The 23,231-nt window shown below is 44.0% G+C and overlaps 2 protein-coding genes across 6 annotated transcripts in view; one reads left to right on the forward strand and one right to left on the reverse strand.

Moving 5' to 3' along the window:
* The window catches only part of DLG2 (discs large MAGUK scaffold protein 2), a 2,219,272-nt gene that overhangs the window by 1,496,471 nt on the left and 699,570 nt on the right, over positions 1-23,231 (forward strand). For all 5 annotated transcript variants that reach the window (XM_065936970.1, XM_065936964.1, XM_065936965.1 and 2 more), the window contains one exon: positions 18,231-18,355. In XM_065936970.1, the coding sequence (XP_065793042.1) occupies positions 18,231-18,355 (125 nt within the window). The remainder of the gene's footprint in view (positions 1-18,230; positions 18,356-23,231) is intronic.
* Positions 10,483-14,170, reverse strand: LOC136168934 (uncharacterized). Its single transcript, XM_065936678.1, has 3 exons — positions 13,482-14,170; positions 11,488-11,747; positions 10,483-10,739 (listed from the first exon to the last, which is right to left on the reverse strand). Exons 1-3 carry the CDS (start codon positions 14,133-14,135, stop codon positions 10,625-10,627), a joined length of 1,029 nt encoding a protein of 342 aa, XP_065792750.1. The 5' UTR covers positions 14,136-14,170; the 3' UTR covers positions 10,483-10,624.

A 23,231-nucleotide genomic window follows, 5' to 3' on the forward strand; every position in this document is an offset into this window, starting at 1 on the left:
ATTGAAGGCAGGAGGAGAAGGGGATGACAGAAGATGAGATGGTTGGATGGTATCACTGACTCGATAGACATGAGTTTTGAGTAAACTCTGAGTGTTGGTGATGGACAGGGAAGCCTTTCGTGCTGCAGTCCATAGGGTCGCAAAGAGTTGGACACAAATGAGTGACTGAACTGATACTGAACTGATATACTTGAAAATATAATATAGCATATATATAATATATAAATGTATAACACATATATTATTTTGTAGTATGTGTGTATGTGCTTAATAATTTATTTGTGTCTGACTCTTTGTAGCCCCATGGACTATAACCCACCAGGCTCTTCTGTCCATAGAATTTTCTGGGCAAGAAGACTAGAGTGAGTTGCCATTTCCTACTCCAGGGAATCTCCCCGACCCAGGGAGCCCAGCTGCATCAATTGCATCTCCTGCATTGGCAGGCAGATTCTTTACCACTAGTGCCACCTGGGAAGCTCATTTTATAGTATAAATTATAGTAAATAAAATTAAATATCTGCTGGAGCAGATATGCAGATGCTGCTGCTGCTGCTAAGTCACTTCAGTCGTGGCCGACTCTGTGTGATCCCATAGATGACAGCCCACCAGGCTCCCTCATCCCTGGGATTCTCCAGGCAAGAACACGTGAGGGGTTTGTCATTTCCTTTTCCAGTGCATGAAAGTGAAAAGTGAAAGTGAAGTCCCTCAGTTGCATCCAACTCTTAGCAACCCCATGGACTGTAGCCTACCAGACTCCTCCGTCTATGGGATTTTCCAAGCAAGAGTACTGGAGTGGGGTGCCCTTGCCTTCTCCAATATGCAGATGATAGACTTGTATATTGATATTCTTGGTAGAGAGTGAAAGGAACATATAGATCCTGCTGAAGTGAAGGGAATGCACAGAAATACTGGGATTTGTCACATGAAATGCCAAAATTCAATGCATCAAAATAGGCTATGGATACTGAAAGCTTTAAAACATAGTGTTTGAGTCTTCCTTTATCTAGCTTTTATTTACTTAACATTCTCAATGCTTCCTACCTAGCTATCCTTTCTCCCCTATGTAGAATATGTAGCTAAATTATCTTTACAAAGAGAAATAACATATGATAAAATTGTAAGCCAACATTCATCAACAAATACTTGTTGGATGAATAGATAAAGGTATGAATGAAAGACTGCATTTTCTTACTTCCGTTTGCCTTTATTGCCCTCATGTTTAGAAGGACACTCGTAATAGTGCGGCGTCAAACCAAAGGAAATGAACTAATATCGATTAATCTTCACACACCTCCCAGGATCTATGCTCAGTGCTCTGCTAGTACATATATCATTTACTTTGATCTTTCTAATAGGGCTGTGAAGTAGTTACTATTATGTACATTTTACAGACAGGAAAGCTAGGTTCAAAGTTAAGAAATGTACCTAACGTCAAACATCTAAAAAGTGCAAAGCTGGTACTCAAAAACAGGTCTGAATGGTCCAAATACATGCTTTCCACTACAATTTTTAAAGATATTTTTATGAAACTGATAAGAGTGGTATAGATTATTTTCAAAAAAAATTTAATAGTGTGTTGTTCCTTTTTTTAAAATATTACTTCCTTATCATCAAACTATTTAACCCAGAAGAGACAATATGATGTAACAGGGGGAAAATTGGTATTTGAAGCTTAAAATATCCTGTTTGGATTTGAATTCCACTATTTACTTGCTTTCTGTCTTTAAGTAAGTTGCTTCACTCTTCTAAGCCCCAGGGTTTTCTTTTGGTTTTAATTTGGTTTTGTTTTTTAATACATGAAAAAGGGAAAAATACTGTCCATCAGATAGAGGATTAAAAGAAGCCTAGCTCAAAGCTTTGCATAAAAATGCAATAAATGTTAGTTCCAGAAAGAAAAATGCAATCAATGTTAGTTCCAAAAAGAAAAATGTAATAAATGTTAGTTCCCTTGAGGACATTTTTAGTATTTTATTAAGAATTTTATAATTTAAAAAAGTCTCTCCCTCTTAAGTAGTTTGAGTTATTACTTAAGCAGTTTTACTATTACCAATTAGTAATTCATAAATTTCTTAGTAAAAAAAACAAGTCTTTTTTTAATATTTTAGTGGTGATCATACTTTAAGTAAAATTTCATACATATTTTTTCCTCTCACAGTTGTATAATGAACATTTTCAATTATCATTAAATATTGCTGCAGTTTTAATGGCTCTAAAATATTCCCACATTCAGATAGACATATCACAGTACGTTTTAACTATTTCTCCATTGTTTGAATGTTTTCGATTACAAGTTGGTTTTTGTTTTGTTTTTAGAATTAGAGGCATGATACTGCCACAAATCTTTGAACACAAATCATTGCACACAGTTCTGGTTATTTCTTTAGGATAAATTCCTAGAACTGAATTACTAGATTAAATAGTATTTGAAAGTAGGAACTTCTGACAGTAAAAGAAATTCTTTGTCAATAGAACCTTCTGTAAATTCATATGATTATGATATCACCATATTTTCCTCTTCTTTTTTGCAACCCCATTTTAGGGATAATTTTCTGTTAAAGAACAATCTTTTAATGAAAAGAGAATTCTCTGAGGATACTGTATTTATATTTGCAATCATCATTTAAATGTTTTATTTTTCATTTCATTTTCCCTAAATTTTCTTTTCATTTTGCTATTTTCTTTCTCTTTTTTTTTTCCCCTCTGAGACTTGATAGAGTGTAGTACATGAAAGAGAAAGTACTCCTTGGCTAGGCAGTGGGCTTGGGCTTATGTTTCTGAGGATACTGGTATTTATATTTATAACCATCAGTTAAATGGCACATGTTCTTTTCTTTTTGCTTTTTTGCCTTTTCCCTGAGAGGTGACAGAGTGTAGTACATGAATTGGCGAGGCAGTGAACTTGTGTTCCCGGAGGAGAGTCAGCCAGTGTGGAGGAATGGGAACCAGAAGGAATAATGGTCCAGGGCAGCCACCTTCTCACACATGGCCTCTGCCCAGCTGCAAGGAAATGGCAGTCCACCCGGAAAGCTATACAGAGGCTGCCCTCACCCACATGGCACCTTGGAGTTTCCCTTGACTGTGTCAAGTATCAACACTCAGTTAATTAGTCACCGTTTGCAGCATCTAAGGCTGTCAGCCAGGGATCTGCCTGTTTTCATGGAGAGATGTCTGCACAGAGGACAGAGGTTCTGGGGTCTGCCCTGGCAGCTGGCCGGCTCTGGGATGATTGTCAGGGGGACTGGAGAGATTCTGCCATGGAGAACAGCAGGCAGTGATTTCACTGCTGGTTTTTATCTCTCCCTCTCTCCACTGAACGCTGCTGGCGGGGAGCAAAGGCCTGAAAGGGAAGGCTGGGTGAGAATAACAAGGGGAGATGGGGAAGCACTTTAATAATTTCCTTAGCTGAATTCAGGTGAACCTCTTCTAAAGAACTGTTGTGACTGGCCAGGCCCAGCTGCCAGGCTGGTTTTAATTGAAACACAAAAGCTTTGGGGAATCCTTGGGATCAGAAACACAAATCCATTTCTATTCTGTCTCTACCTGCCTCTTTTCATTGTGGATTCTTTGATTGATTCATTCCTTTACTCACAGTGGATTCAAGGACAGAGTTTATCAGTAAATGTCCAAACCACCATATTCTCCACATGTGTTGTGTTAGTTGTTCAGTCATATCCAACTCTTTGCGACCCCATGTACTGTAGCTCATCGGGCTCTTTTGTCCATGGGATTCTCCAGGCAGGAAAACGGGAGTGGTAGCCATTCCTTTCTCCAGGGGATCTTCCCCACCCAGGGATCGAACCCAGGTCTCCTGTCTTGCTGGCAGGTTCTTTACCATCTGAGACGCCAGGGAAGCATATTCTCCGTATTAGAGTCTAAAAGCAATGTTTGCGTGTTGCTAGGTTGTCATCAAAGCTATCACTTCAAAGATCTGTGAATCCATACAATAAAAAAAATGTAGCAGTGACCTACATCCGCCTCTAAAGGCTCCTATGGCATTCTTTTTTTTTTTTTTCTATTGGCCAGAGTAGTTTTCCTGCAAATCTAGTCAGAGATCCAGAAGAATCCTCTGAAGTCATAGAGCCTAACCTCTGAGTAGATGTTTGGGTCCCTGTGTCCATGTCTAGCCAGCTACCCACAGAGTAAAGGATCCTCCCTCTCTTGCAAAGCAGGCTGTTTCCAGTTTGAACAGCTCTCGTCTCCTCATTCATCCTTCAGCTAAGCCACAATTTGAATTTCCGGTCTTTCCATTTTTGTTTTGGAGCCGCACAGAACAAAATGACTTCTACTTCTATATTAATCGTGTACTTGTATTATGTCTTTTCTGACTTTTCCCTTTGCAAGAATATTCTCAGCAAATGTGTTTGTCTGTTCATTCATTCATCAAATATGTGAGGAACCATGTGCTACCCAAGGCGCCAGGAGACAAAGGTGAATATTATACAGTTCCCACCTTCTATAAGGTCAGTTTGAAGGAAAGATAGACTGGTAGATATACAATTTCAAAATAACACAGTGCATAGCATAGCTAAGCAGAGAAATCTAAAGAAACTCAAATGACATCTGAACCATCAGAGAGAGTGGGAAATTTCTTGTAGAGAAAGCAGTGCAAGCAACGGCCAAGAGATGAGTTATCAAGTAGACTGTGCCGGAAAGAATGAGCAATTCAGTGTTCCTGGGGGCTAAAATATAAAGGAAGTAGAGCAAGTAGTTTTCTTGAATGACAAAGTCTTGAGTGCCCTCTCCCAAGATTTTTATATTTTCAGGAGAAAGCTTTAGAGCATCTTCCAGTCTGTGCTTGACTCTTTCCTTACCCCATTAATGAAGAATTGGTATTGTTGAGGTGCCAACTCTAATAAGACCAATATATTCTAGTTGATGTTTTTGGAGCTAGACAAAAATTAAATTGAAGAAAGTTATCTTCCCATCCTTACCTTCTGAAACCCAAGATCTTATAGAAACTGCCTCATAGGTGGCTATCAACGTGACAGTGTAGTTGAGGGTACTGATCACCAAGTGCCAAACTATGGGTCTTTTCTACTCTGCCTTGAATTCCATGAAAGCAGAAATCACTTGGTCTTAATTCCTATAGCCTTAGCTTCAAGAATGTCTCATAGGAGATATTCATACAAAACAATACAGTCATTTGGTGTCAGTAGGTACTTAAAACCAAAAATGGACTCACATACACTGCTTTGAAGAACTTCATGATCGAGACTCATCCAATTATCCTTCTTGCTTTCATCGTTGTCGCCTTCTTGTCTGTTTCTTGGCCCTGTCGTGCACTTTGTCACTTCGGGGATTTTACGTATGTTCTTCCCTCTGCTTGGGACATTCTGTCCTCCTCTCCAACTCCCACCCTTACCTCCTTAAAAGAAACTAACCGCACTTCACCTTCAGGAAAAGTCCTTATGTTTGAATCTGTTAGCCGCTCCAGCACTCTGCACTTGTCTTTCATATGCCCCATAAACTGATAGATTCATGGCTATAGCTCCAAGGCTTAGCCCAGTGCCAAACACAAAGCTGATGTTTAATAAATATTTAATACATACACTGAGGCAGAGGAACCAGAGATCAAATTGTCAACGTCCATTGGATCATAGAAAAAGCAAGGGAATTCCAGAAAAGCATCTGCTTCATTGACTACTTGAAAGTCTTTGACTGTGTAGATCACAGCAAACTTTGGAGAATTCTTAAAGAGAAGGGAATACCAGACCACCTTACCTGTCTCCTGATAAACCTGTATGCAGGTCAAGAAGCAACAGTGAGAACCAGACGTGGAACAATGAACTGGTTCAAAATTAGGAAAGGAGTAAGACAAGGCTGTGTGTTGTCACCATACTTATTTAACTTATATGCAGAGTTCAGTTCAGGTGCTCGGTTGTGTCCGACTCTGCGACCCCATGGACTGCAGCATGAAAGGCTTCCCTGTCCATCACCAACTCCTGAAGCTTGCTCAAACAAACTTATGTCAATGAAGTTGGTGATGCCATCGAACCATCTCATCCTCTGTCATCCCCTTCTCCTGCCTTCAATCTTTCCCAGCCTCAGGGTCTTTTCCAATGAGTCAGCTCTTTGCATTAGGTGGCCAAAGTATTGAAGTTTCAGCTTCAGCATCAGTCCTACCAATGAATATTCACAACTGATCTCCTTTAGGATGGACTGGTTGGATCTCCTTGCAGTCCAAGGGACTCTCAAGAGTCTTCTCTAATACCACAGTTCAAAAGCATCAATTCTTTGGTGCTCAACTTTCATTATAGTCCAACTCTTACATCCATAGATGACTACTAGAAAAACCATAGCTTTGACTAGACTGACCTTTGTTGACAAAGTAATATCTCTGCTTTTTAATATGCCATCTAGGTTGGTCATAGCTTTTCTTCCAAGGAACAAGTGACTTTTAATTTAATGGCTGCAATCACCATCTGCAGTGATTTTGGAGCCAAAGAAAATAAAGTCTGGCACTGTTTCCATTGTTTCCCCATCTATTTGCCATGAAGTGATGGGGCCAGATGCCATGATTTTAGTTTTCTGAATGTTGACTTTTAAGCCAACTTTTTCACTCTTCTCTTTCACTTTCATCAAGAGGCTCTTCATTTCTTCTTCACTTTCTGCCATAAGGGTGGTGTCATCTGTGTATCTTAGGTTACTGATATTTCTCCCAGAGTACATCATTCAAAATGTTAGGCTGGATGACTCATAAGCTGGAATCAGGATTGCCAGGAGAAATATCAACAACCTCAGATATACCAATGACACCACTCTAATGGCAGAAAGTGAAAAGGGACTAAAGAATTTCTTGATGAGGGTGAAAGAAGAGAGTGAAAAAACTGGCTTAAAGCTCAACATTCAAAAAACTAAGTTTATGGCATCTGGCCTCACTTCTTCATGGCAAATAGATGGGGGACAAGTGAAAACAGTGACAGATTTTATTTTCTTGGGCTCCAAAACCACTGCTGATGATGACCACAGCCATGAATTTGAAAAATGCTTGCTCATTACAAGGAAAGCTATGACAAACCTAGATAGCATATTAAAAAGCAGAGATATCACTTTGCCAACAAAGGTCCATATGACCAAAGCTATGTTTTTTCCAGTAGTCATGTATAGATGTGAGAGTTGGACCATAAAGAAGATTGAGCCCTGAAGAATTGTTTCTTTCAAATTGTGGTACTGGAGAAGACTCTTGAGAGTTCCTTGGACAGCAAGGAGATCAAACCAGTCAATCCTAAAGGAAATCAAGCCTAAATATTCATTGGGAGGACTGATGCTGAAACTGAAGTTCCAATGCTTTGGACACCTGGTGTGAAGAACAGACTCCTTGGTAAAGACCCTGGTCTTCCCTGGTGGCTCAGATGTTGAAGCATCTGCCTGCAATGTAGGAGACCTGGTTTCAATTCCTGGGTCATGAAGATCCCCTGGAGAAGGGAATGGCCCCTACTCCAGGATTCTTGCCTGGAGAATTCCATGGACAGAGGAGGCTGGTGTTCGTGGGGTCACAAAGACTTGGACACGACTGAGCAATTAACACTTTCACTTCTGACTCTGAAAAGATGGAGGGCAGGAGGAGATCAGGGTGATGGAGGATGCGATGATTAGATAGCATCACTGGTTCAATGAACATGAAGTTGAGCAAACTTTGGGAAATAGTGAAGAATGGGGAAGCCTGGCATGTTGCAATCCATGGGGTCACAAATAGCCATAACTTAGAGACTGAAAAACAATGACAAATACATTCATTATGTGACTGCTCTTAAGTAGTCAAATAGTATCCAAGGAACACTGGAGTTTTTCAAAGAAAAAAGACAGAATTAGAAGTCAGAAGTACAAAGACATGAGATTTTAGTGGCCATGTTTAAATTATTAACTTCAACCTTTTAGTGTGTAATTGTGAGAACAACCCTCTGAAAATTCAGAGTTTTATTAGTTCAGTCAATAAAAATTGCTAAGATTTACCCTGACATTTGCAGCGGTAGTATAACTGTCAAGTTATACTTGATCTTATCTTAACACTGAACTTCTCTAATTGAGTGCCCTAATTAATTTTTCTGGATTAACAACTAATTTCTTATTCATCATCTCTTTTTACCCATGAGCAGAACTTAATCAAACGATCATAACTTTAGTAAGCTGTATTTGTTGTAAGAGTATATAGAGAAATTAAATATCCAGTGACAAGGGACTGGTTAAATGACATTAGTGAAATATTATTTAGTCACTTAAATGGATAATTATAAAGATTTTCTAATTGTATAAAAATGACTGAAAATATAAAGTGAATAGTGTTATGCCCGATGTCCGAATCCCCGAGCGGGAAGAGAGAAGGCTTCCAAGGCAATGCAACTCGCAAAAAAAGGGAAGTTTATTACTGACTCGAGCCAGGGCCTTCTGCCTCCGCCATCACAGTGGTGCAGGGTCAGAAAAGCCCTGAGCCCAAGCTGTTACAGAAATTTATAAGACATGCATAATCAATTAGTAGCTGGCTTAAGCGGATTGGTTACATGTTTACAAAGCAATTCTATTGGTACAGACTTTCGCGGGCTTTTTCAAACCTGGGCTTTCGCGGGCTTTCTCAAACCTGGGCTTTCGCGGGCTTTTCAGCTTTCCCCTTTGTCTCTTACTGGGCGCATATTGATTGGCTGGCTTCAGGTTACCTGATGGGGGTGGGGAATCTTACCATTTCGGGGAAAGCTAAAACTTAGGTCCAGGCTGCCTGTCATGGAATTAACCCTGGCAGCCTCACATTCCCCCCTGTCTTCTTGTTCCTGTAGAGGACTCTTTCTCTTCATCCTGGGCTACCATCTGATATTGCTGCCTTAATACCATAATCTGAATTGTATTGAGACGTTCTTTAATAAATGACATTAGCCGGTTTAAAATACAAGGGCCAAATGTAGGTGTTAATAATAGCACTATAAGTGGCCCCAGGAGGGTGGAAACTAAGGTGGTCAGCCAGGGGGAGCGTTGAAACCAAGACTCAAACCATCCCTGTTGGGCCTCTCGTTCCCTCTTACGTTGCGCCAGCCCTTCTCTCACTTTTGCCATAGATTCTCTTACCACTCCTGTATGGTCTGCATAGAAACAACATTCTTCTCCCAGAGCCGCGCAGACCCCACCCTGTTGGAGAAAAATTAAGTCTAATCCTCTCCTATTCTGCAAGACCACTTCAGACAATGAAGTCAGAGACTTCTCTAAGTGGCTGATTGATTTTTCTATGCGAGCTATATCTTCATCTATGGCGGCTCGTAGGGAGGAAAACCCTTGGCCTTGCAGAGACAGTGAAGCTATTCCTGTCCCTGTTCCTGCCAGCCCAAGACTGAACAAGGCTGCCATGGTAATCGCACTGATTGGCTCTCTCTTTTGTCTTAGCAATTCCCGGTCCCAATGTGAGTACATAACCTCTTCAGAGTGGTATAAGATTTTTGGCATTACAGCAACCAGGACACAGAATTCTTGATTCTGGTTAAAAACCTTCACATTTAAACATGGGGTTAGCCCAGTATGTGAACAAATCCACCAACCCCCAGCCTCTGGCACAATCCAATTTTTGCCATGTAAGGGTAGGTTACTGATAGTCCGGGCACAGAGGGGAGTTTTATCACGTGGCACTGTGCCCAAACAGAGTCCCTGTCCCCAAACTTCATTCATTGTGAGGCCAACCTTGCGTTCTTCCCATCGGCATTGGGGCGGGTTCTGGCCTGAAGACAAGTAGTAAGAGACATTGAGGCCTATAGCCTCATAAAAGGGTGGGTGAAGATTATAACAAAGCCAACAGGACTGGGTCGCGTTAGGGTTGGTATGGTTTAAGACCGTAAAGGCTGCATTCACTAAGGCCCATAGGGGGTCCTGAATTGTTGAGCTAATGGTAACAGCCAGAGGGCCAGGGGTCTCTGTCAATTTGCCTCTAAGGCTCGGAGTAGAGGAGATGTTAAACGTTCCCGGCGAGCTTGGTCTGAAGGTAGTTGGCTTGGGGGTCGCCTTGTGCCCCTGTAACGTTTTGATCAGATTGGGACCTAAACTATGTACCTGCACTGGCTCAATAACCTGTTTAATGATCAAAAGCTCGCCTGGGTAGGGGCCGGGCCAATTTACATGAAGCTGAAAACCCCAAGTCAGTCCTGAGGTCCAGCGGTTTTCTTTTTTCGCCCGTTCCTGGTTAAATTGTACTCGTACCTGAGGGCCATGGTGTCTACGGTCCTTGAAGGTGAAGCTAACTAGATCTCTGTTTCCGACATCCCACCTCTGGGGTCCATCACAAGAGGTCACACAACTCCAGCTCCTGCAATAATAGCTTTCTATGCCACCACAGGTTTTCCAGTTATTTCTTACATAGCCCGGGCAAGCCCAGAACCCCAACCTATGGTTTTTTATCCCATCCCTATAATACTTATCATAGAGACCGTCCTGCTTTGCGAAGAGGCTTGAGAGGTCGAAGTTCAGGTCCGGCCACCAGGTGTTCGGAGGATGGATTCCTGATGTCTCATTGAGCAGCTCATGAGTTTGCCCGTCGTTGAGTTTCCAGGTGATCTTAGCAGGTTGATGGGGGTTATGACTGGTCGCTCCTGGGTCGATGAGAGCTGCCATCAGCAGGAGAATTAGGAGGCCTCCCGGCGGGCGAGTTTCAGTTTCAAAGGATTTGACGGGTGAGGACTCGCCTTCCATTCTGCTCGTGCTTTTTCCTGTTCTTCCGGCGTGGCTTGCCGCACGTGATTGCAGTGAACCCAGGGTCCAATTCCGTCGACCTTGACAGCAGTAGGAGTGGTAAGGAGAACAACATAAGGGCCTTTCCATCTAGGTTCTAATACTCTAGATTGGTGTCGTTTTACCCAAACCCAATCACCTGGGCCAATATTATGTGAGGGAAGAGCCCTCCTGTTTTGGCCCTCGTGTATCTCTCGAATCAATTTCCAAACATGGTTATGCACCTTACTTAATGCCATCAGAGTTTGCTGGAATTGTCCCAAAGTAGGGGGTGGCAGGCATTTTCCTTCGAAAATAGGATACACAGGAGGGGGTCTCCCATATAAAATCTCAAAAGGAGTAAGATTCAGCTTATAAGGGGTGTTACGCGCCCGAAAGAGTGCAAAGGGAAGGAGGGTCACCCAGTCCCCGCCAGTCTCTATTGCCAACTTTGTCAAAGTTTCTTTTAGGGTCCGATTCATTCTCTCAACCTGTCCTGAGCTCTGGGGATTATATTCGCAATGTAACTTCCATTTCGTCCCCAGAGCTTGGGCCAGCCCTTGTACAATCTGGCTCACAAAGGCAGGTCCGTTATCAGAGCCCATAGTCACCGGCAGCCCATACCTAGGCACTATCTCCTCTAAGATCTTCTTAGCAACCACTATTGCTGTCTCTCCCTTAGTGGGGAAAGCTTCTACCCACCCCGAGAAGGTATCTACCAGAACCAACAGATAGCGATACCTGTACTTGCCTGGCCTTACCTCAGTGAAATCTATCTCCCAGTGTTGCCCTGGTTCCTCCCCCCAGTACCTCATTCCCGAGTGCTGCTTCTTCTCTGCCCTCATCAGCTGGCACGCTTCGCAGGCTTGAATTATCTCTCGTACAGCTGCATTTTGTCGAGGGAACCTCAGGCAGGCCGTCTGGAGAAGTGTTAGGGTCTTTTTTTCTCCCAAGTGGGTAGTTGTGTGCAGGTGTTCACACAGGTGACGACCCAGGGTGGCAGGCAATATCAGGTTGTTGTTTTGGTCCCGGTACCATCCATCTTGGTCATCCTTCTGGAGGGTGGCATCCTTGTTGATCCAAGCGAGATCAGGGAGGGAATAGTCGGGGACTGGCGGCAGAGTCCCCATACCAGGAGGTGGAAGTCCCACAGCTAATATGGGGGCGGCGTAGTCCCGGCTAGCCGCTTCTCGAGCGGCCACATCAGCGGCACGATTGCCCCGCGCCTTAAGGTCTTCTCCTTTCTGGTGACCGGGGACATGTACTATTGCTACTGCCCGGGGCAGTTGGACAGCCTCCAGGAGCCTGCGGATCTCGGGCAGATTTTTGACCTCTTTTCCCTCAGCTGTCCGAAATCCCCTTTCTTGGTATATGGGACCTTGAATATGGGCAGTGCTGAAAGCATATCGGCTGTCAGTATAAATGGTGACTCTCTTCCCTTTGGCTTGCTCTAGAGCCTGTATTAGGGCAATCAATTCTGCTTTTTGCGCAGAAGTGTTTGGGGGAAGTGTCTCAGCCCATATCGTCTGCCCTGAATCATCAACTATGGCGGCTCCCGCCTTCCTTTGCCCATCTTTTACATAGCTGCTCCCATCGGTGAACCATACTAGCTCACTGTTGCTTAAGGGAACATCAGTTAAGTCTTTTCGTGCCGCCAGGGCCTCAGCCAGTATCTCATTGCAGTCATGGAGAGGGCGGTCCTTCTCTGGGTTAGGTAGGAGCGTGGCCGGATTTAGGAAGCAAGGGGTCTGAAAATGCACCCGTGGGGCATCGAGCAGCAAGGCCTGGTAGTGTGTCAAGCGGGCATTGGAGATCCACTTACCCGGCGGCTGCTTTAAAACCCCTTCGATGGCGTGGGGGGTGTACACCGAGAGTTGCTGTCCATACGTCAACTTGTCAGCGTCGCGGACGAGGAGGGCTGTAGCTGCAATGATGCGAAGGCAAGGGGGCCACCCAGCGGCCACCGGGTCTAATCGCTTCGAAAGGTATGTTACCGGCCGCTTCCATGGTCCCCATTGTTGCGTCAAGACCCCCTTTCCTATTCCTTGCTTCTCATCTACAAACAGCTGGAATGGCTTATTTGGGTTAGGCAGGGCAAGGGCTGGGGCTTCTAGTAGGGCCTGTCTAAGCGTCTGGAAAGCCTTTTTCATTGGCTCAGTCCAAGTCCAGTTTGGGGTCTCTTTACTTCCCTCATACAAGGGCCGGGCCTTCTCAGTAAACCCCATAATCCACAGTCTGCAATATCCAACAGTCCCCAGAAACTCTCTCACCTGGCGGGGGGTTTTGGGCTCTGGTATCTGCAATATTGTTTCTTTCATGGCCTGAGTTAGCCACCTTTGTCCCTGCCGGATCTTATACCCCAAATAGGTGACCTCTTGCCGGGCTATTTGTGCCTTCTTTGCGCTAGCATGATACCCCAAGATGCCTAGGGTCTGTAAGAGGTCCCCGGTGGCATGGCTGCATGCCTCCTCTGTGGTTCCAGCCAACATGAGGTCATCTACATATTGTAGCAGAATGACCTCTGGGTGGCAAGCCCGATATTCGCAGAGGTCCTCACTCAGAGCCTCATTAAACAAGGTAGGGGAGTTCTTGAACCCCTGTGGGAGACGGGTCCAAGTTAATTGTACTACCGGTTGGCCCTCCCCCTCAGTCCATTCAAAGGCAAATATCTCCTGGCTCTGGGCCGCCAGGGGTAGGCTGAAAAAGGCATCCTTCAAGTCCAACACAGTGTACCAAGTGTACTCAGGCAGTAAACTGCTCAGGAGGGTATATGGGTTAGGGACAGTGGGGTGTATGTCACTCACCCGCTTGTTGACTTCTCGCAGGTCTTGGACAGGTCTGTAATCTGTCCCCCCTGGCTTCTTCACCGGCAGTAAGGGGGTGTTCCAAGGGGATTGGCATCGCCTGAGAATTCCGGCATCCATGAGACGTCGAATGTGGGGAGTGATCCCCCGCCGAGCTTCCTGGCTCATGGGGTACTGTTTCACCCTCACAGGAACTGCCTCTGCCTTTAGCTCGATGACGACCGGATGTCTCTGTTTGGCTAGTCCCATCCCTGCCGTTTCTGCCCAGGCCAATGGGTATTTATGGACCCACGGTTGTACATCTAGTGCTATGGTCTCTGAGGGCTTAGGCACAAAAAGTCTGTATTCATCTCTTAAGGCTAGGGACAAGACATGTATCGGTTGTCCAAGTCCATCCGTGACTGACATTCCCCCAGGGTCAAAATGGATCTGAGCATTAACTTTAGTCAACAAGTCCCGTCCAAGTAGAGGGGCTGGGCATTCTGGTATCACCAAAAACGAATGGGACACCTGGTGGGTCCCCAGATTTACTTTCCGTTCTGTGGTCCAACAATATCTTTTTGTCCCCGTGGCTCCTTGCACTAAGCTGGTTTTTTTAGACATTGGTCCCAGTTTTTTATTTAAAACAGAGTGTTGGGCGCCAGTATCTACCATGAAGCCAACGGGTTTCCCCTCCACATGTATGGTTACCCAGGACTCGGGGAGTGGCATCGAGTCTTGACTCCCCTAGTCACTGTCTTCCCCCGCATATAGAACTCGAGTTCCAGGGGAAATTTTCTCTCTCTGGGTCATTCCTCTCTTTGAGTCCCTCTTAGGGCACTCGTTTTTCTAGTGCCCCTGTTCTTTGCAGTAGGCGCACTGATCCTTCTTTAGGGCCTGCCTTTTTGGTTTTTCTTTTTCTCCCATCTGGGGGTCTCGAGGTTCCCTCAATTCTGTTCCGGCCTTTATCCCAGCAAAAAGGATCTGGGCTAGCTCCCTCTGGTTCTTCCGGTTTTCCCTCGCCCTATGTTCCCTATCTTCTTTCCTGATCTTCTCAGCTAATTCCCTTTCCTCCCGTCGAATTCGTTCTTCCCTTTCTTCTGGGGTCTCCCTATTATTAAATACCTTTTCAGCTACTTTCAGTAAATCCTGTATTGTCTGTTCTCCCAATCCCTCTACCTTTTGTAATTTCTTCCTAATATCTGGGGCTGCCTGATTTACAAACGCTAACAGAACTGCAGCGCGTGACTCCTTAGCCTGGGGGTCCATAGGTGTATATTGCCTGAAAGTTTCCATCAGCCTCTCTAGGAAGGCTGCTGGGCTCTCAGTGGGCTCTTGCCTTACTAGATTTACCTTTGCCAGATTCGTCGGCTTTCTTGCTGCAGCCCGCAGGCCAGCCATTAGAGTCTGGCGGTACACTCGGAGATGCTCCCTACCCTCCACCCGCTCAAAATCCCAGTTAGGCCGCAACAGAGGAAACCCCTCGTCCACGAGATGAGGCTGGGCGGTTGGTCTCCCGTCGGCCCCCGGGACCCGTTTCTGTGCCTCTGCCAGGATTCGCTCCCGTTCTTCCGTGGTGAAGAGCACCTGCAACAGCTGCTGACAATCGTCCCAGGTGGGGTTATGAGTGAACAAAATGGAATCTAAGAGGTCAATGAGGCCTTGGGGTTTCTCTGAGAAAGGAGGGTTCTGGGTTCTCCAATTGTACAGGTCACTCGTGGAAAAGGGCCAGTACTGATAGGTTCGCTCTCCGTCCGGGTTAGCTGGTCCCACTCGGACGGGGAGCGCCTGAACAGTGGATGAAGGTAACTCTGGGTCCCCAGGGTCTTGCCCACCTCTATCTCCCCTAGTTCTCCCCCGGGTCCCCAGTGCCGGTCCCCCCTCATGGTCAGTTCCCGTTGGCCCTTTTAAACCTCTCGGTTCACCCGTGGGAGCTTCTCTCCTCAGAGGGGGTTGCGAGGAGGGCACATATGGCGGAGGCCTTATCTCCGTTTCTAGATCTATCAGGTTTGGATAAGATGATTCCTGAAGGACTGGTTTTGGGTCTTCTTTCTTTTTGGTTTCCTCCGGGGGGATTTCCATCACCAGGACCTGTGAATTGGAGGAACTAGGAAGTGTATAAACAAAAGGTTTTAACCATTTAGGTGGATTTTCCACTAAATCCTGCCAGACCATGACATAGGGGACCTGATTCGGATGGCCCCAGGGATCAGGAGCCATAATCTTCTCCTTCACAGCCTGTATGATGGACGGTTGAAAGGTGCCTTCCGGAGGCCATCCTACCCGAAAGGCGGGCCACTCTGCAGAACAAAAAGTTATTAATTTACTTTTCTTGACTAGCAAAGACAAGTTATGGGCCCTGGCCCTGACATCCGAAAAATGGTCAGTCATGAGAGAAAGTGGGGTAGATTCTCTCTGACCCATGGTTAAAATAAATGGTAAGGAAGAAAGAGAGAGAAAGTCACTGAGAACGACCACCAAAAATCCTACCGGGAGTGGTGGCGGCCAAGAGGTTGGGCTTATGGTATGCTTTTGGAACTGTTTATGTGCCTACGTCGTTGCACGGAAGTTTTCTTGCTGGGGGCGGGCACCCTAGGGGTTTCTAGCCCGTTCCGTGACCCCCTTATCCTCTCACGGGAGTCTTCAAGTGGCAGGCGCCCTAATGGCCTTTAAGTGCCTGACCCGTGCCCACAAGAAGAATTTTAGGCCACGTCCTCAGTTAGGGATGTTAAAGGAGAGTTTCACCCGGTCGGGCTCTAGTTACTGAGGCTCACTTATTGTAGGGCCTTCAGAGTCCACCAGAGTGTAGCCCTGGCCAGGATTCATCAATTGCCCCATAACCGTTCGCCTGTTCACTGAAACTCCCGAAAAGAAAAGGAGTGGAGGGGAGATCGGAGAAGAAGAGAAGGAGAATAAGTCAGAAGAGAAAAGAACGATGCCCCAGAAGAGAACGAGAATAGAGACAATGCCGGCACACACAAAAACACGGAGAGCCGAAGACAAACACACGGACAAACAAACGTCGGCCGACGACACAGCGCTGGATTTTCGGGCCCCCTGAATTTTACCTTACCGAATGGCGTCCGCTGTTCATCAGACTCGGGGTCGGGAGAGGAACTTTCTTCCGCGCGGAGTCGGCTGCCTCCCAGCGCGTCCGCTGGCCTTGGCCTTACGCCGGCTGGTCCCCCCCTTTCTAGAAAGCCTTCCCTGCAGAGTCGGCTGCCTCCCAGCGCGTCCGCTGGCCTTGGCCTTACGCCGGCTAATCCCCTTTTACAGAAAGCCTTCCTTCTGTGCCAGATACGCACCCTCCTGCTCCCCAACAGGGCCCTGAATTTACTGTGGTCTTTCCTGAGCACCGGTGTTATTATTTATCCTTCCCCCTTTGTCCTGGAAGCGTTCTCTTCTCCCGGTCAAGGGATCCCGGACGAGCCCCCAAATGTTATGCCCGATGTCCGAATCCCCGAGCGGGAAGAGAGAAGGCTTCCAAGGCAATGCAACTCGCAAAAAAAGGGAAGTTTATTACTGACTCGAGCCAGGGCCTTCTGCCTCCGCCATCACAGTGGTGCAGGGTCAGAAAAGCCCTGAGCCCAAGCTGTTACAGAAATTTATAAGACATGCATAATCAATTAGTAGCTGGCTTAAGCGGATTGGTTACATGTTTACAAAGCAATTTTATTGGTACAGACTTTCGCGGGCTTTTTCAAACCTGGGCTTTCGCGGGCTTTCTCAAACCTGGGCTTTCGCGGGCTTTTCAGCTTTCCCCTTTGTCTCTTACTGGGCGCATATTGATTGGCTGGCTTCAGGTTACCTGATGGGGGTGAGGAATCTTACCATTTTGGGGAAAGCTAAAACTTAGGTCCAGGCTGCCTGTCATGGAATTAACCCTGGCAGCCTCACAAATAGGAAAAAAGTGGAACATAATATGGAAACAAAAATGTAGCCATGAAGATGGAGATTAAAAGAGAATATGAAAATAAGAGATAAGTGCAATGGTTTGTGAATTTGGGGAAGACTTTTAATTATGTATTGCATGTAAATTTTAGATGGTTATATGTACATTGGTGGTCAGTTACTATAGTCTACAGGAGTAAGTATGAAAGCTATATTAGAAAATAAGCTGTTCAAATTTACATGCTGCAACAATAATGTATTCCTCGTCTGTATCTATAGCAAGTTAAAACCTACTTATTACTGAAAAGTGTCTCATGTTTGCTATGACTCTAGAAGGGGCCGTTGCCTTCTGAAGTCAAAGTTCCTATTAACAAATAGGAAAATACACTTATTTGATGGATAAACAATATTAGAGCAACAATACCAGAAATAGCAGAACGGAAACACCCAAATTTCACTACTCCGTCAGATCAAATGTTTTTCACATAACCTGCTTCCATCTGTTCTTTTTTGTATGTGTGTATAATGTTTATAATGGACCATAATAATCTTTTGCATTTTCTCATATTGCACAGTGTCAACTTTTATTTCATCATGACCATTTGAGTTTCTAGTAAAGGCTGTGTTTCTTAGAAGCAAAAATGTAAGGCCCTTTGAATAAGCAGAAACATAAAGCACTTGAATTCTTGCAATGCAGGGACAAACCTGAGTACTTTCCCTGACCTTCCTTTGTCTGCTGATGGTGCAGTTTATGGCTTTGCATACAAGGCTCTTATCACCTGATTTCCATTTGAGTAGTAAGATGATAAGGCAGAGTACAAGGGGAACTAGGTTTAGATGACAGCCACATCATTTAATGTCTACTTATTGTTTCTACAGGGAAATTCTGGCCTGGGATTCAGTATTGCTGGAGGGACAGATAATCCCCACATTGGAGATGACCCTGGCATATTTATTACGAAGATTATACCGGGAGGAGCTGCAGCAGAGGATGGCAGACTCAGGTAATGATCTGAAATGTTAGAATTATTTGGAAAGTAAATCTGCCACATCAGTGAGACATATCTGTGCCTTTGGAGAATAACAATTCTCCAAAAGTTCTGTACTTGAAAGAAAAGACTGTCAAAGCAAGCTTTCTGTAATGACTTTCCAGATCTCTTGTTGAATTTCAACTAGTATTTAATTTGTGTTTGTTGACGGCTACCGCATTCAGCATTGGGCCAGTCCAGTGGGAGGAAGGAATATGGATGTCATCTTTTGTTCCATGGGGTCTTCAGTCTGGTAGGAAAGAAGAATAGTATGAGCTGATGAGCAAATAATAAAATGTGTAGAAAATGATATACTGTAAGTAGTATTAACAAAGAAATGTCATATTATGCACCTTGTGTGTATTCACGGATTTGGGATTTTCTGTAGGAGTTGGGATGGAAAGAGTCTAAAAAGGTATTCCATAAGAAGATTCCAGGCTGAGTCTTAAAAAAAATAAGATTTTACTAACCTCACAAACCTGAATGAGAACACGGAAGTAGAAAGAGCATGGGGTCCCAGCAAAGAAGGAAGCCAGTTTGTCTTAGATGAAGAACACCAGGTGACGTTGGAAGTAGAGCCAGATCCTGCTCAGGATGCAATAGTGATAGCTTGAGCCAGGGCCCGTCTCTTTAAAGAACTAAAGATTGGAACTTCCCTGGAAGTCCTGTGGTTAAGACTCTGTGCTTCCAATGCAGGGGGCTCAGGTTCAATTCCTGGTTGGGAAACTAAGATCCTACATGCCATGTGGTCCAAAAATTAAAAAAATAAAATAAAATCTAAAGATTATTTGTCAAAATGAGAGTCACCCACATGGAGCTCTTAGTCAATAATATAAAATTTTATCAGAAGTCAAAACACTGGCTAAAAGAATTATAGACTGAACAATTAGGAGAGATTTCCCCTGAGGAAATGCCCCAGTATTATTTTAGCATGTGCGTGTTGAGTCATATCCATCCCTTTGCGACCACATGGACGAGGACCACTAGGCTCCTCTGTCCATGGGGTTTTTCAGGCAAGATTACTGGAGTAAGTTGCCATTTCCTACTGCAGGGGATCTTCCCAACCCAGGGATTGTACCTGCATCTCCTGTTTTGCAGGCAGATTCGATTCTTTACTGGTTAGTCATTGGGGAAGCTACTAGATTGTAAATCTCCTTAGGTCAAGCAGTTATATAGAGATGTGAGTTCATAAATACTTTCTGAATGAATGAGTGAATTTTTGCATGAGTGAATGAGTAAAATGGGAAGAGAGAGGAGGGTAAATCAATGAGTAGGGAGAGAGGGTAGTGCAGACCAACAGTTAGGAATAGTTTTAGCTTGCATATGTGTGTATGTGTTAAGTTGCTTCAGTCATGTCTGACTCTTTGCAACCTATGAACCATAGCCTGCCAGGCTCGGAGGAGCCTGGGATTCTCCTGTCCATGAGATTCTCCAGGCAACAACACTGGAGTGGGTTGCCACGCCCTCCTCCAGGGGATCTTCCCGACCCAGGGATCGAACCCTGGTTTCTTACGTCTGCTGCATTGGCAGGCAAATTCTTTACCACAGGCAGCCCCTGGGAAGCCCTTGCGTTACATGGACCCACACTGAAAGCTGTGACCTAAGGGACAGATGTGTGAGCTTCATAGCCCTTCCTCACTGTGCTTTTTTATGAAGCATGAAGAGGCCGGCTTGCTGTTTTTTATAAAGCATCCAGGGACACTTTTTCGGTCTCCAGCTGTTCTGACGCAGTCATTATTTTTGACAGCTGCATCTTTGCAGCTTGTCAAGGAACATCACACCTTTTTCCAGGTACATCTGCATCTCCTATCAGCAAGAAAGGAAATGAGTGGCACTCCCACAGGATTCACATGCTTTTTGACAATAGACCTTTCAGGCTGAATTGACAAAACTGATTTCTGGGGGAGGGGACGACATCCATGCTGCAGAATGAGAGATTCGAAATAGATGTGTTAATTCTAAGAGTCATGGTGGGGATAGTATTTGCTAATATTGGACCCTGGAGAAGCTCCATTTTTTTTTTTTGTTTCGTTTATTTTTTTTTAATTTTATTTTTATTGGTTTTTTTTTAGCACCAAGAAACATTTGGTATTGGGGTACAGCCGATTAACAATGTTCTGATAGTTTTAGGTGAGCAGCGAAGAGACTTAGTCATACATATACATGTATCCATTCTCCCCCAAACCCCTCTCCCATCCAGTCTGGCACATAACATTGAGCAGAGTTCCATGTGCTCTACAATGGGTCTTTAAATACAGCGGTGTATATATGACCTTCCCAAAGTCCCTAACTGCATCTTCCCCCCAGCAGCCATGAGTTCATTTTCTAAATCTGTGAGTCTTTTTCTGTTTTTAATTAAGTTCATTTGTATCATTTCTTTTTATATTCCACATATAAGGCATGCCATATGATATTAGGAGAAGCTCCATTTTAAAAGTTGAGAAATAAAGTTGTTAGAGGAAACTTCAGAAAAGTGGACCATAATCATTGTTTCATACCCTTCTTTACCTAGAAGTAGGGAAAGTTTCACCTCCGCCAAATTTCCGCCCTAAGCATTGGATAAAATGGACTTTATGTTATGTGATTATCCTACAAATAAGAATGAAAAATGGCATCTCTGAGAGTGCCACCACTCTGCTTATGCCCACAGAGATAAAAGGAAGTTCTGCTGTGTTGAAAGCATTATTCGGTAGTTGTAAAGAACATAATCATAATGACTGCTAACATTTATGGAGCTTCTATCATGTGTGGAGCATTGTGCTCATGTAGGTAGGATAGGTAGATAGGTTGGTAGGTGGGTGGATGGATGGATGGATACACAGACTGAAGGATACATGGATAGATAATGTAAATAGAGATATAGATACACACACACAATCTTTTATGTACTTAAAACAGCCATATGAGGTAGCTATAGTTATTATGGCCATCATAATATGGACTTAGGAAATTAAGAATTAAGTTTTTTAAGATCACTCATCTATCTTTGAATACATTCCAAAATCTGCATGTCACTTATATACTCTCTAAACTCTTGTTCATTAGTAGAATCCCCTACCTCATGGGACCTTAGACTAAAAATTCCCAAATATAAAGTTTTACACATGCTAATGGGAAATTCTGAACACTGCAAAGTTTGCTATTTTTTCTACTGAGCCACAGTTGTTTTTATTATGAACTCTACCCACTGGTCTTTGTCCTGGCTTCCTGGAATCAGGGAGTGGGAATAGTATTTGCTAATATTTGACCCTGGAGAAGCTCCATTTTTTTGTTTCATTTATTTTTTTAAATTTTATTTATTTTTTAACACCAAAAAAACATTTTGTATTGGGGTACAGACAATTAACAATGTTGTGACAGTTTCAGTGAACAGCCAAGAGATTTAGCCATAATACACAAGTGTCCACTCTCCCCCAAACCCCTCTCCCCGTCCAGTCCGGCACATAACATTGAGCAGTGGGCTGTGACTGTGTCTGTGAATATTGCCCGGTGAGGTTATGCAGTGAATGACCTGAAAAACGCTGAACAGTGATCCTCACAGCATTTCTCCAGTCCACATCACAGCCTTGCTCCTGTGTGAAGACAGCTCTGGAGTGGGCCTCCAGGTCTTCATGACAGGGCCTTGCTGCTACCACCGAGACTGTTTCCCACCTTACTGCTTTCTGCCATGAACTTGGATGGTCTGGGGGCATCTGAGAGCTCAGGAGTAACAATTGAAAGTCTGGCCTCATGACATGAAGGATAGATTTCAGAATTCACCTTCTTATCTGTTTCAAAGCCTACATTTTACAGGTGGGGAAACTAAGGCTCAAACAAGTGATTTATCCTGAAGCATCAATCATTCAGGGGTCAGTTTTAGCTAGACTCCAGCTGTCGTGACTCAAGAAAATAACATTCTAAGGTAGTGTTTAGTGTCCGTAACACCCAAGCCCATCTAAAGAGTCTTTTCTTATTGTGTCAGGAACACTCTTTGAAGCTGGACCAGCAATGTGTGAAGAGCACTTTCTATCTCACTATTAGTCTTTTTGAACAAGGTAGCAACACATAGAAATGCACTCTGGAAAGATGTAGGTTCTGATACCTGTATGTTAACATATTTGGTTTTGGAAAAATTAAACTCTTTTAGGTGCTGTTTTCTCATTTATAAAATGATTACAGTAATACCTATTCTGAGGATTCAGTAAGATAATCTAAGTCCCTAGCTATACCAAGTAAATTTCAGCAATGTTTTCCCCTTTTCCTTACCAGCCCTCTCTTCTCAGTATCTTTCCTCTGTTATTTTTCCATTCCTTCTTCTTTTCCCTCTCCTCTCATCCTTTCCACCTTTAGTTCCTTTTCATCCTCTATGGCCTTCCCTAAACTTCCTGTTGCTATCTTTTCACATCCCTTTTTCTCTTGATGATAATGTTGAATTAAAACCCATTTAGCTATGGTACTTAAAGAGTTTCTGTGTTTCTCTTCTCAAGTTTATAATGCAATCAACTGAATCTGCTATGTTTCCCTTACTGAAAACCTAAGCTCACAAACTAAACATAGTTCTGTTTTGTTTTTCAACCTGACAAATTGCTTGGTCTATCCTATGAGTTAGAGACCCGTAAAAGTTTTCTGATGTATACTTCTTATTGTAAATTTTATTTTGACAATTAAATAATACTTAAACTGAAAGAGAAGCTGAAGCCTGTTAAAGTGAGGTAATGAGTCTGCTCCAAGGAGAGTAGTAATCTGGACTCTATACTAGTGGATAATAATTAGGTCAGTAATCATAATAGCAAGGACAACACAATACCTCAATGTGCCAACAACTTTTCTGGCACATTAGCTCATTTAAAGGGCATAACTTGATGAGAGTGAT

Source organism: Muntiacus reevesi, chromosome 5 (genome assembly GCF_963930625.1).
Source record: "Muntiacus reevesi chromosome 5, mMunRee1.1, whole genome shotgun sequence".
Taxonomy (NCBI): Eukaryota; Metazoa; Chordata; class Mammalia; order Artiodactyla; family Cervidae; genus Muntiacus; species Muntiacus reevesi.

Bases quoted from the DNA above. Each gene is read 5' to 3' on its own strand.
- LOC136168934 (XM_065936678.1), bottom strand. From the start codon at position 14,135: ATGGTAGATACTGGCGCCCAACACTCTGTTTTAAATAAAAAACTGGGA. The intron at 11,748-13,481 runs GTGAGTGACATA...TGGATCAACAAG, and splicing joins TGCGAGAAGTCAACAAGCGG to GATGCCACCCTCCAGAAGGA. The intron at 10,740-11,487 runs GTACTGGGGGGA...ACTGCTGTCAAG, and splicing joins AAGCAGCACTCGGGAATGAG to GTCGACGGAATTGGACCCTG.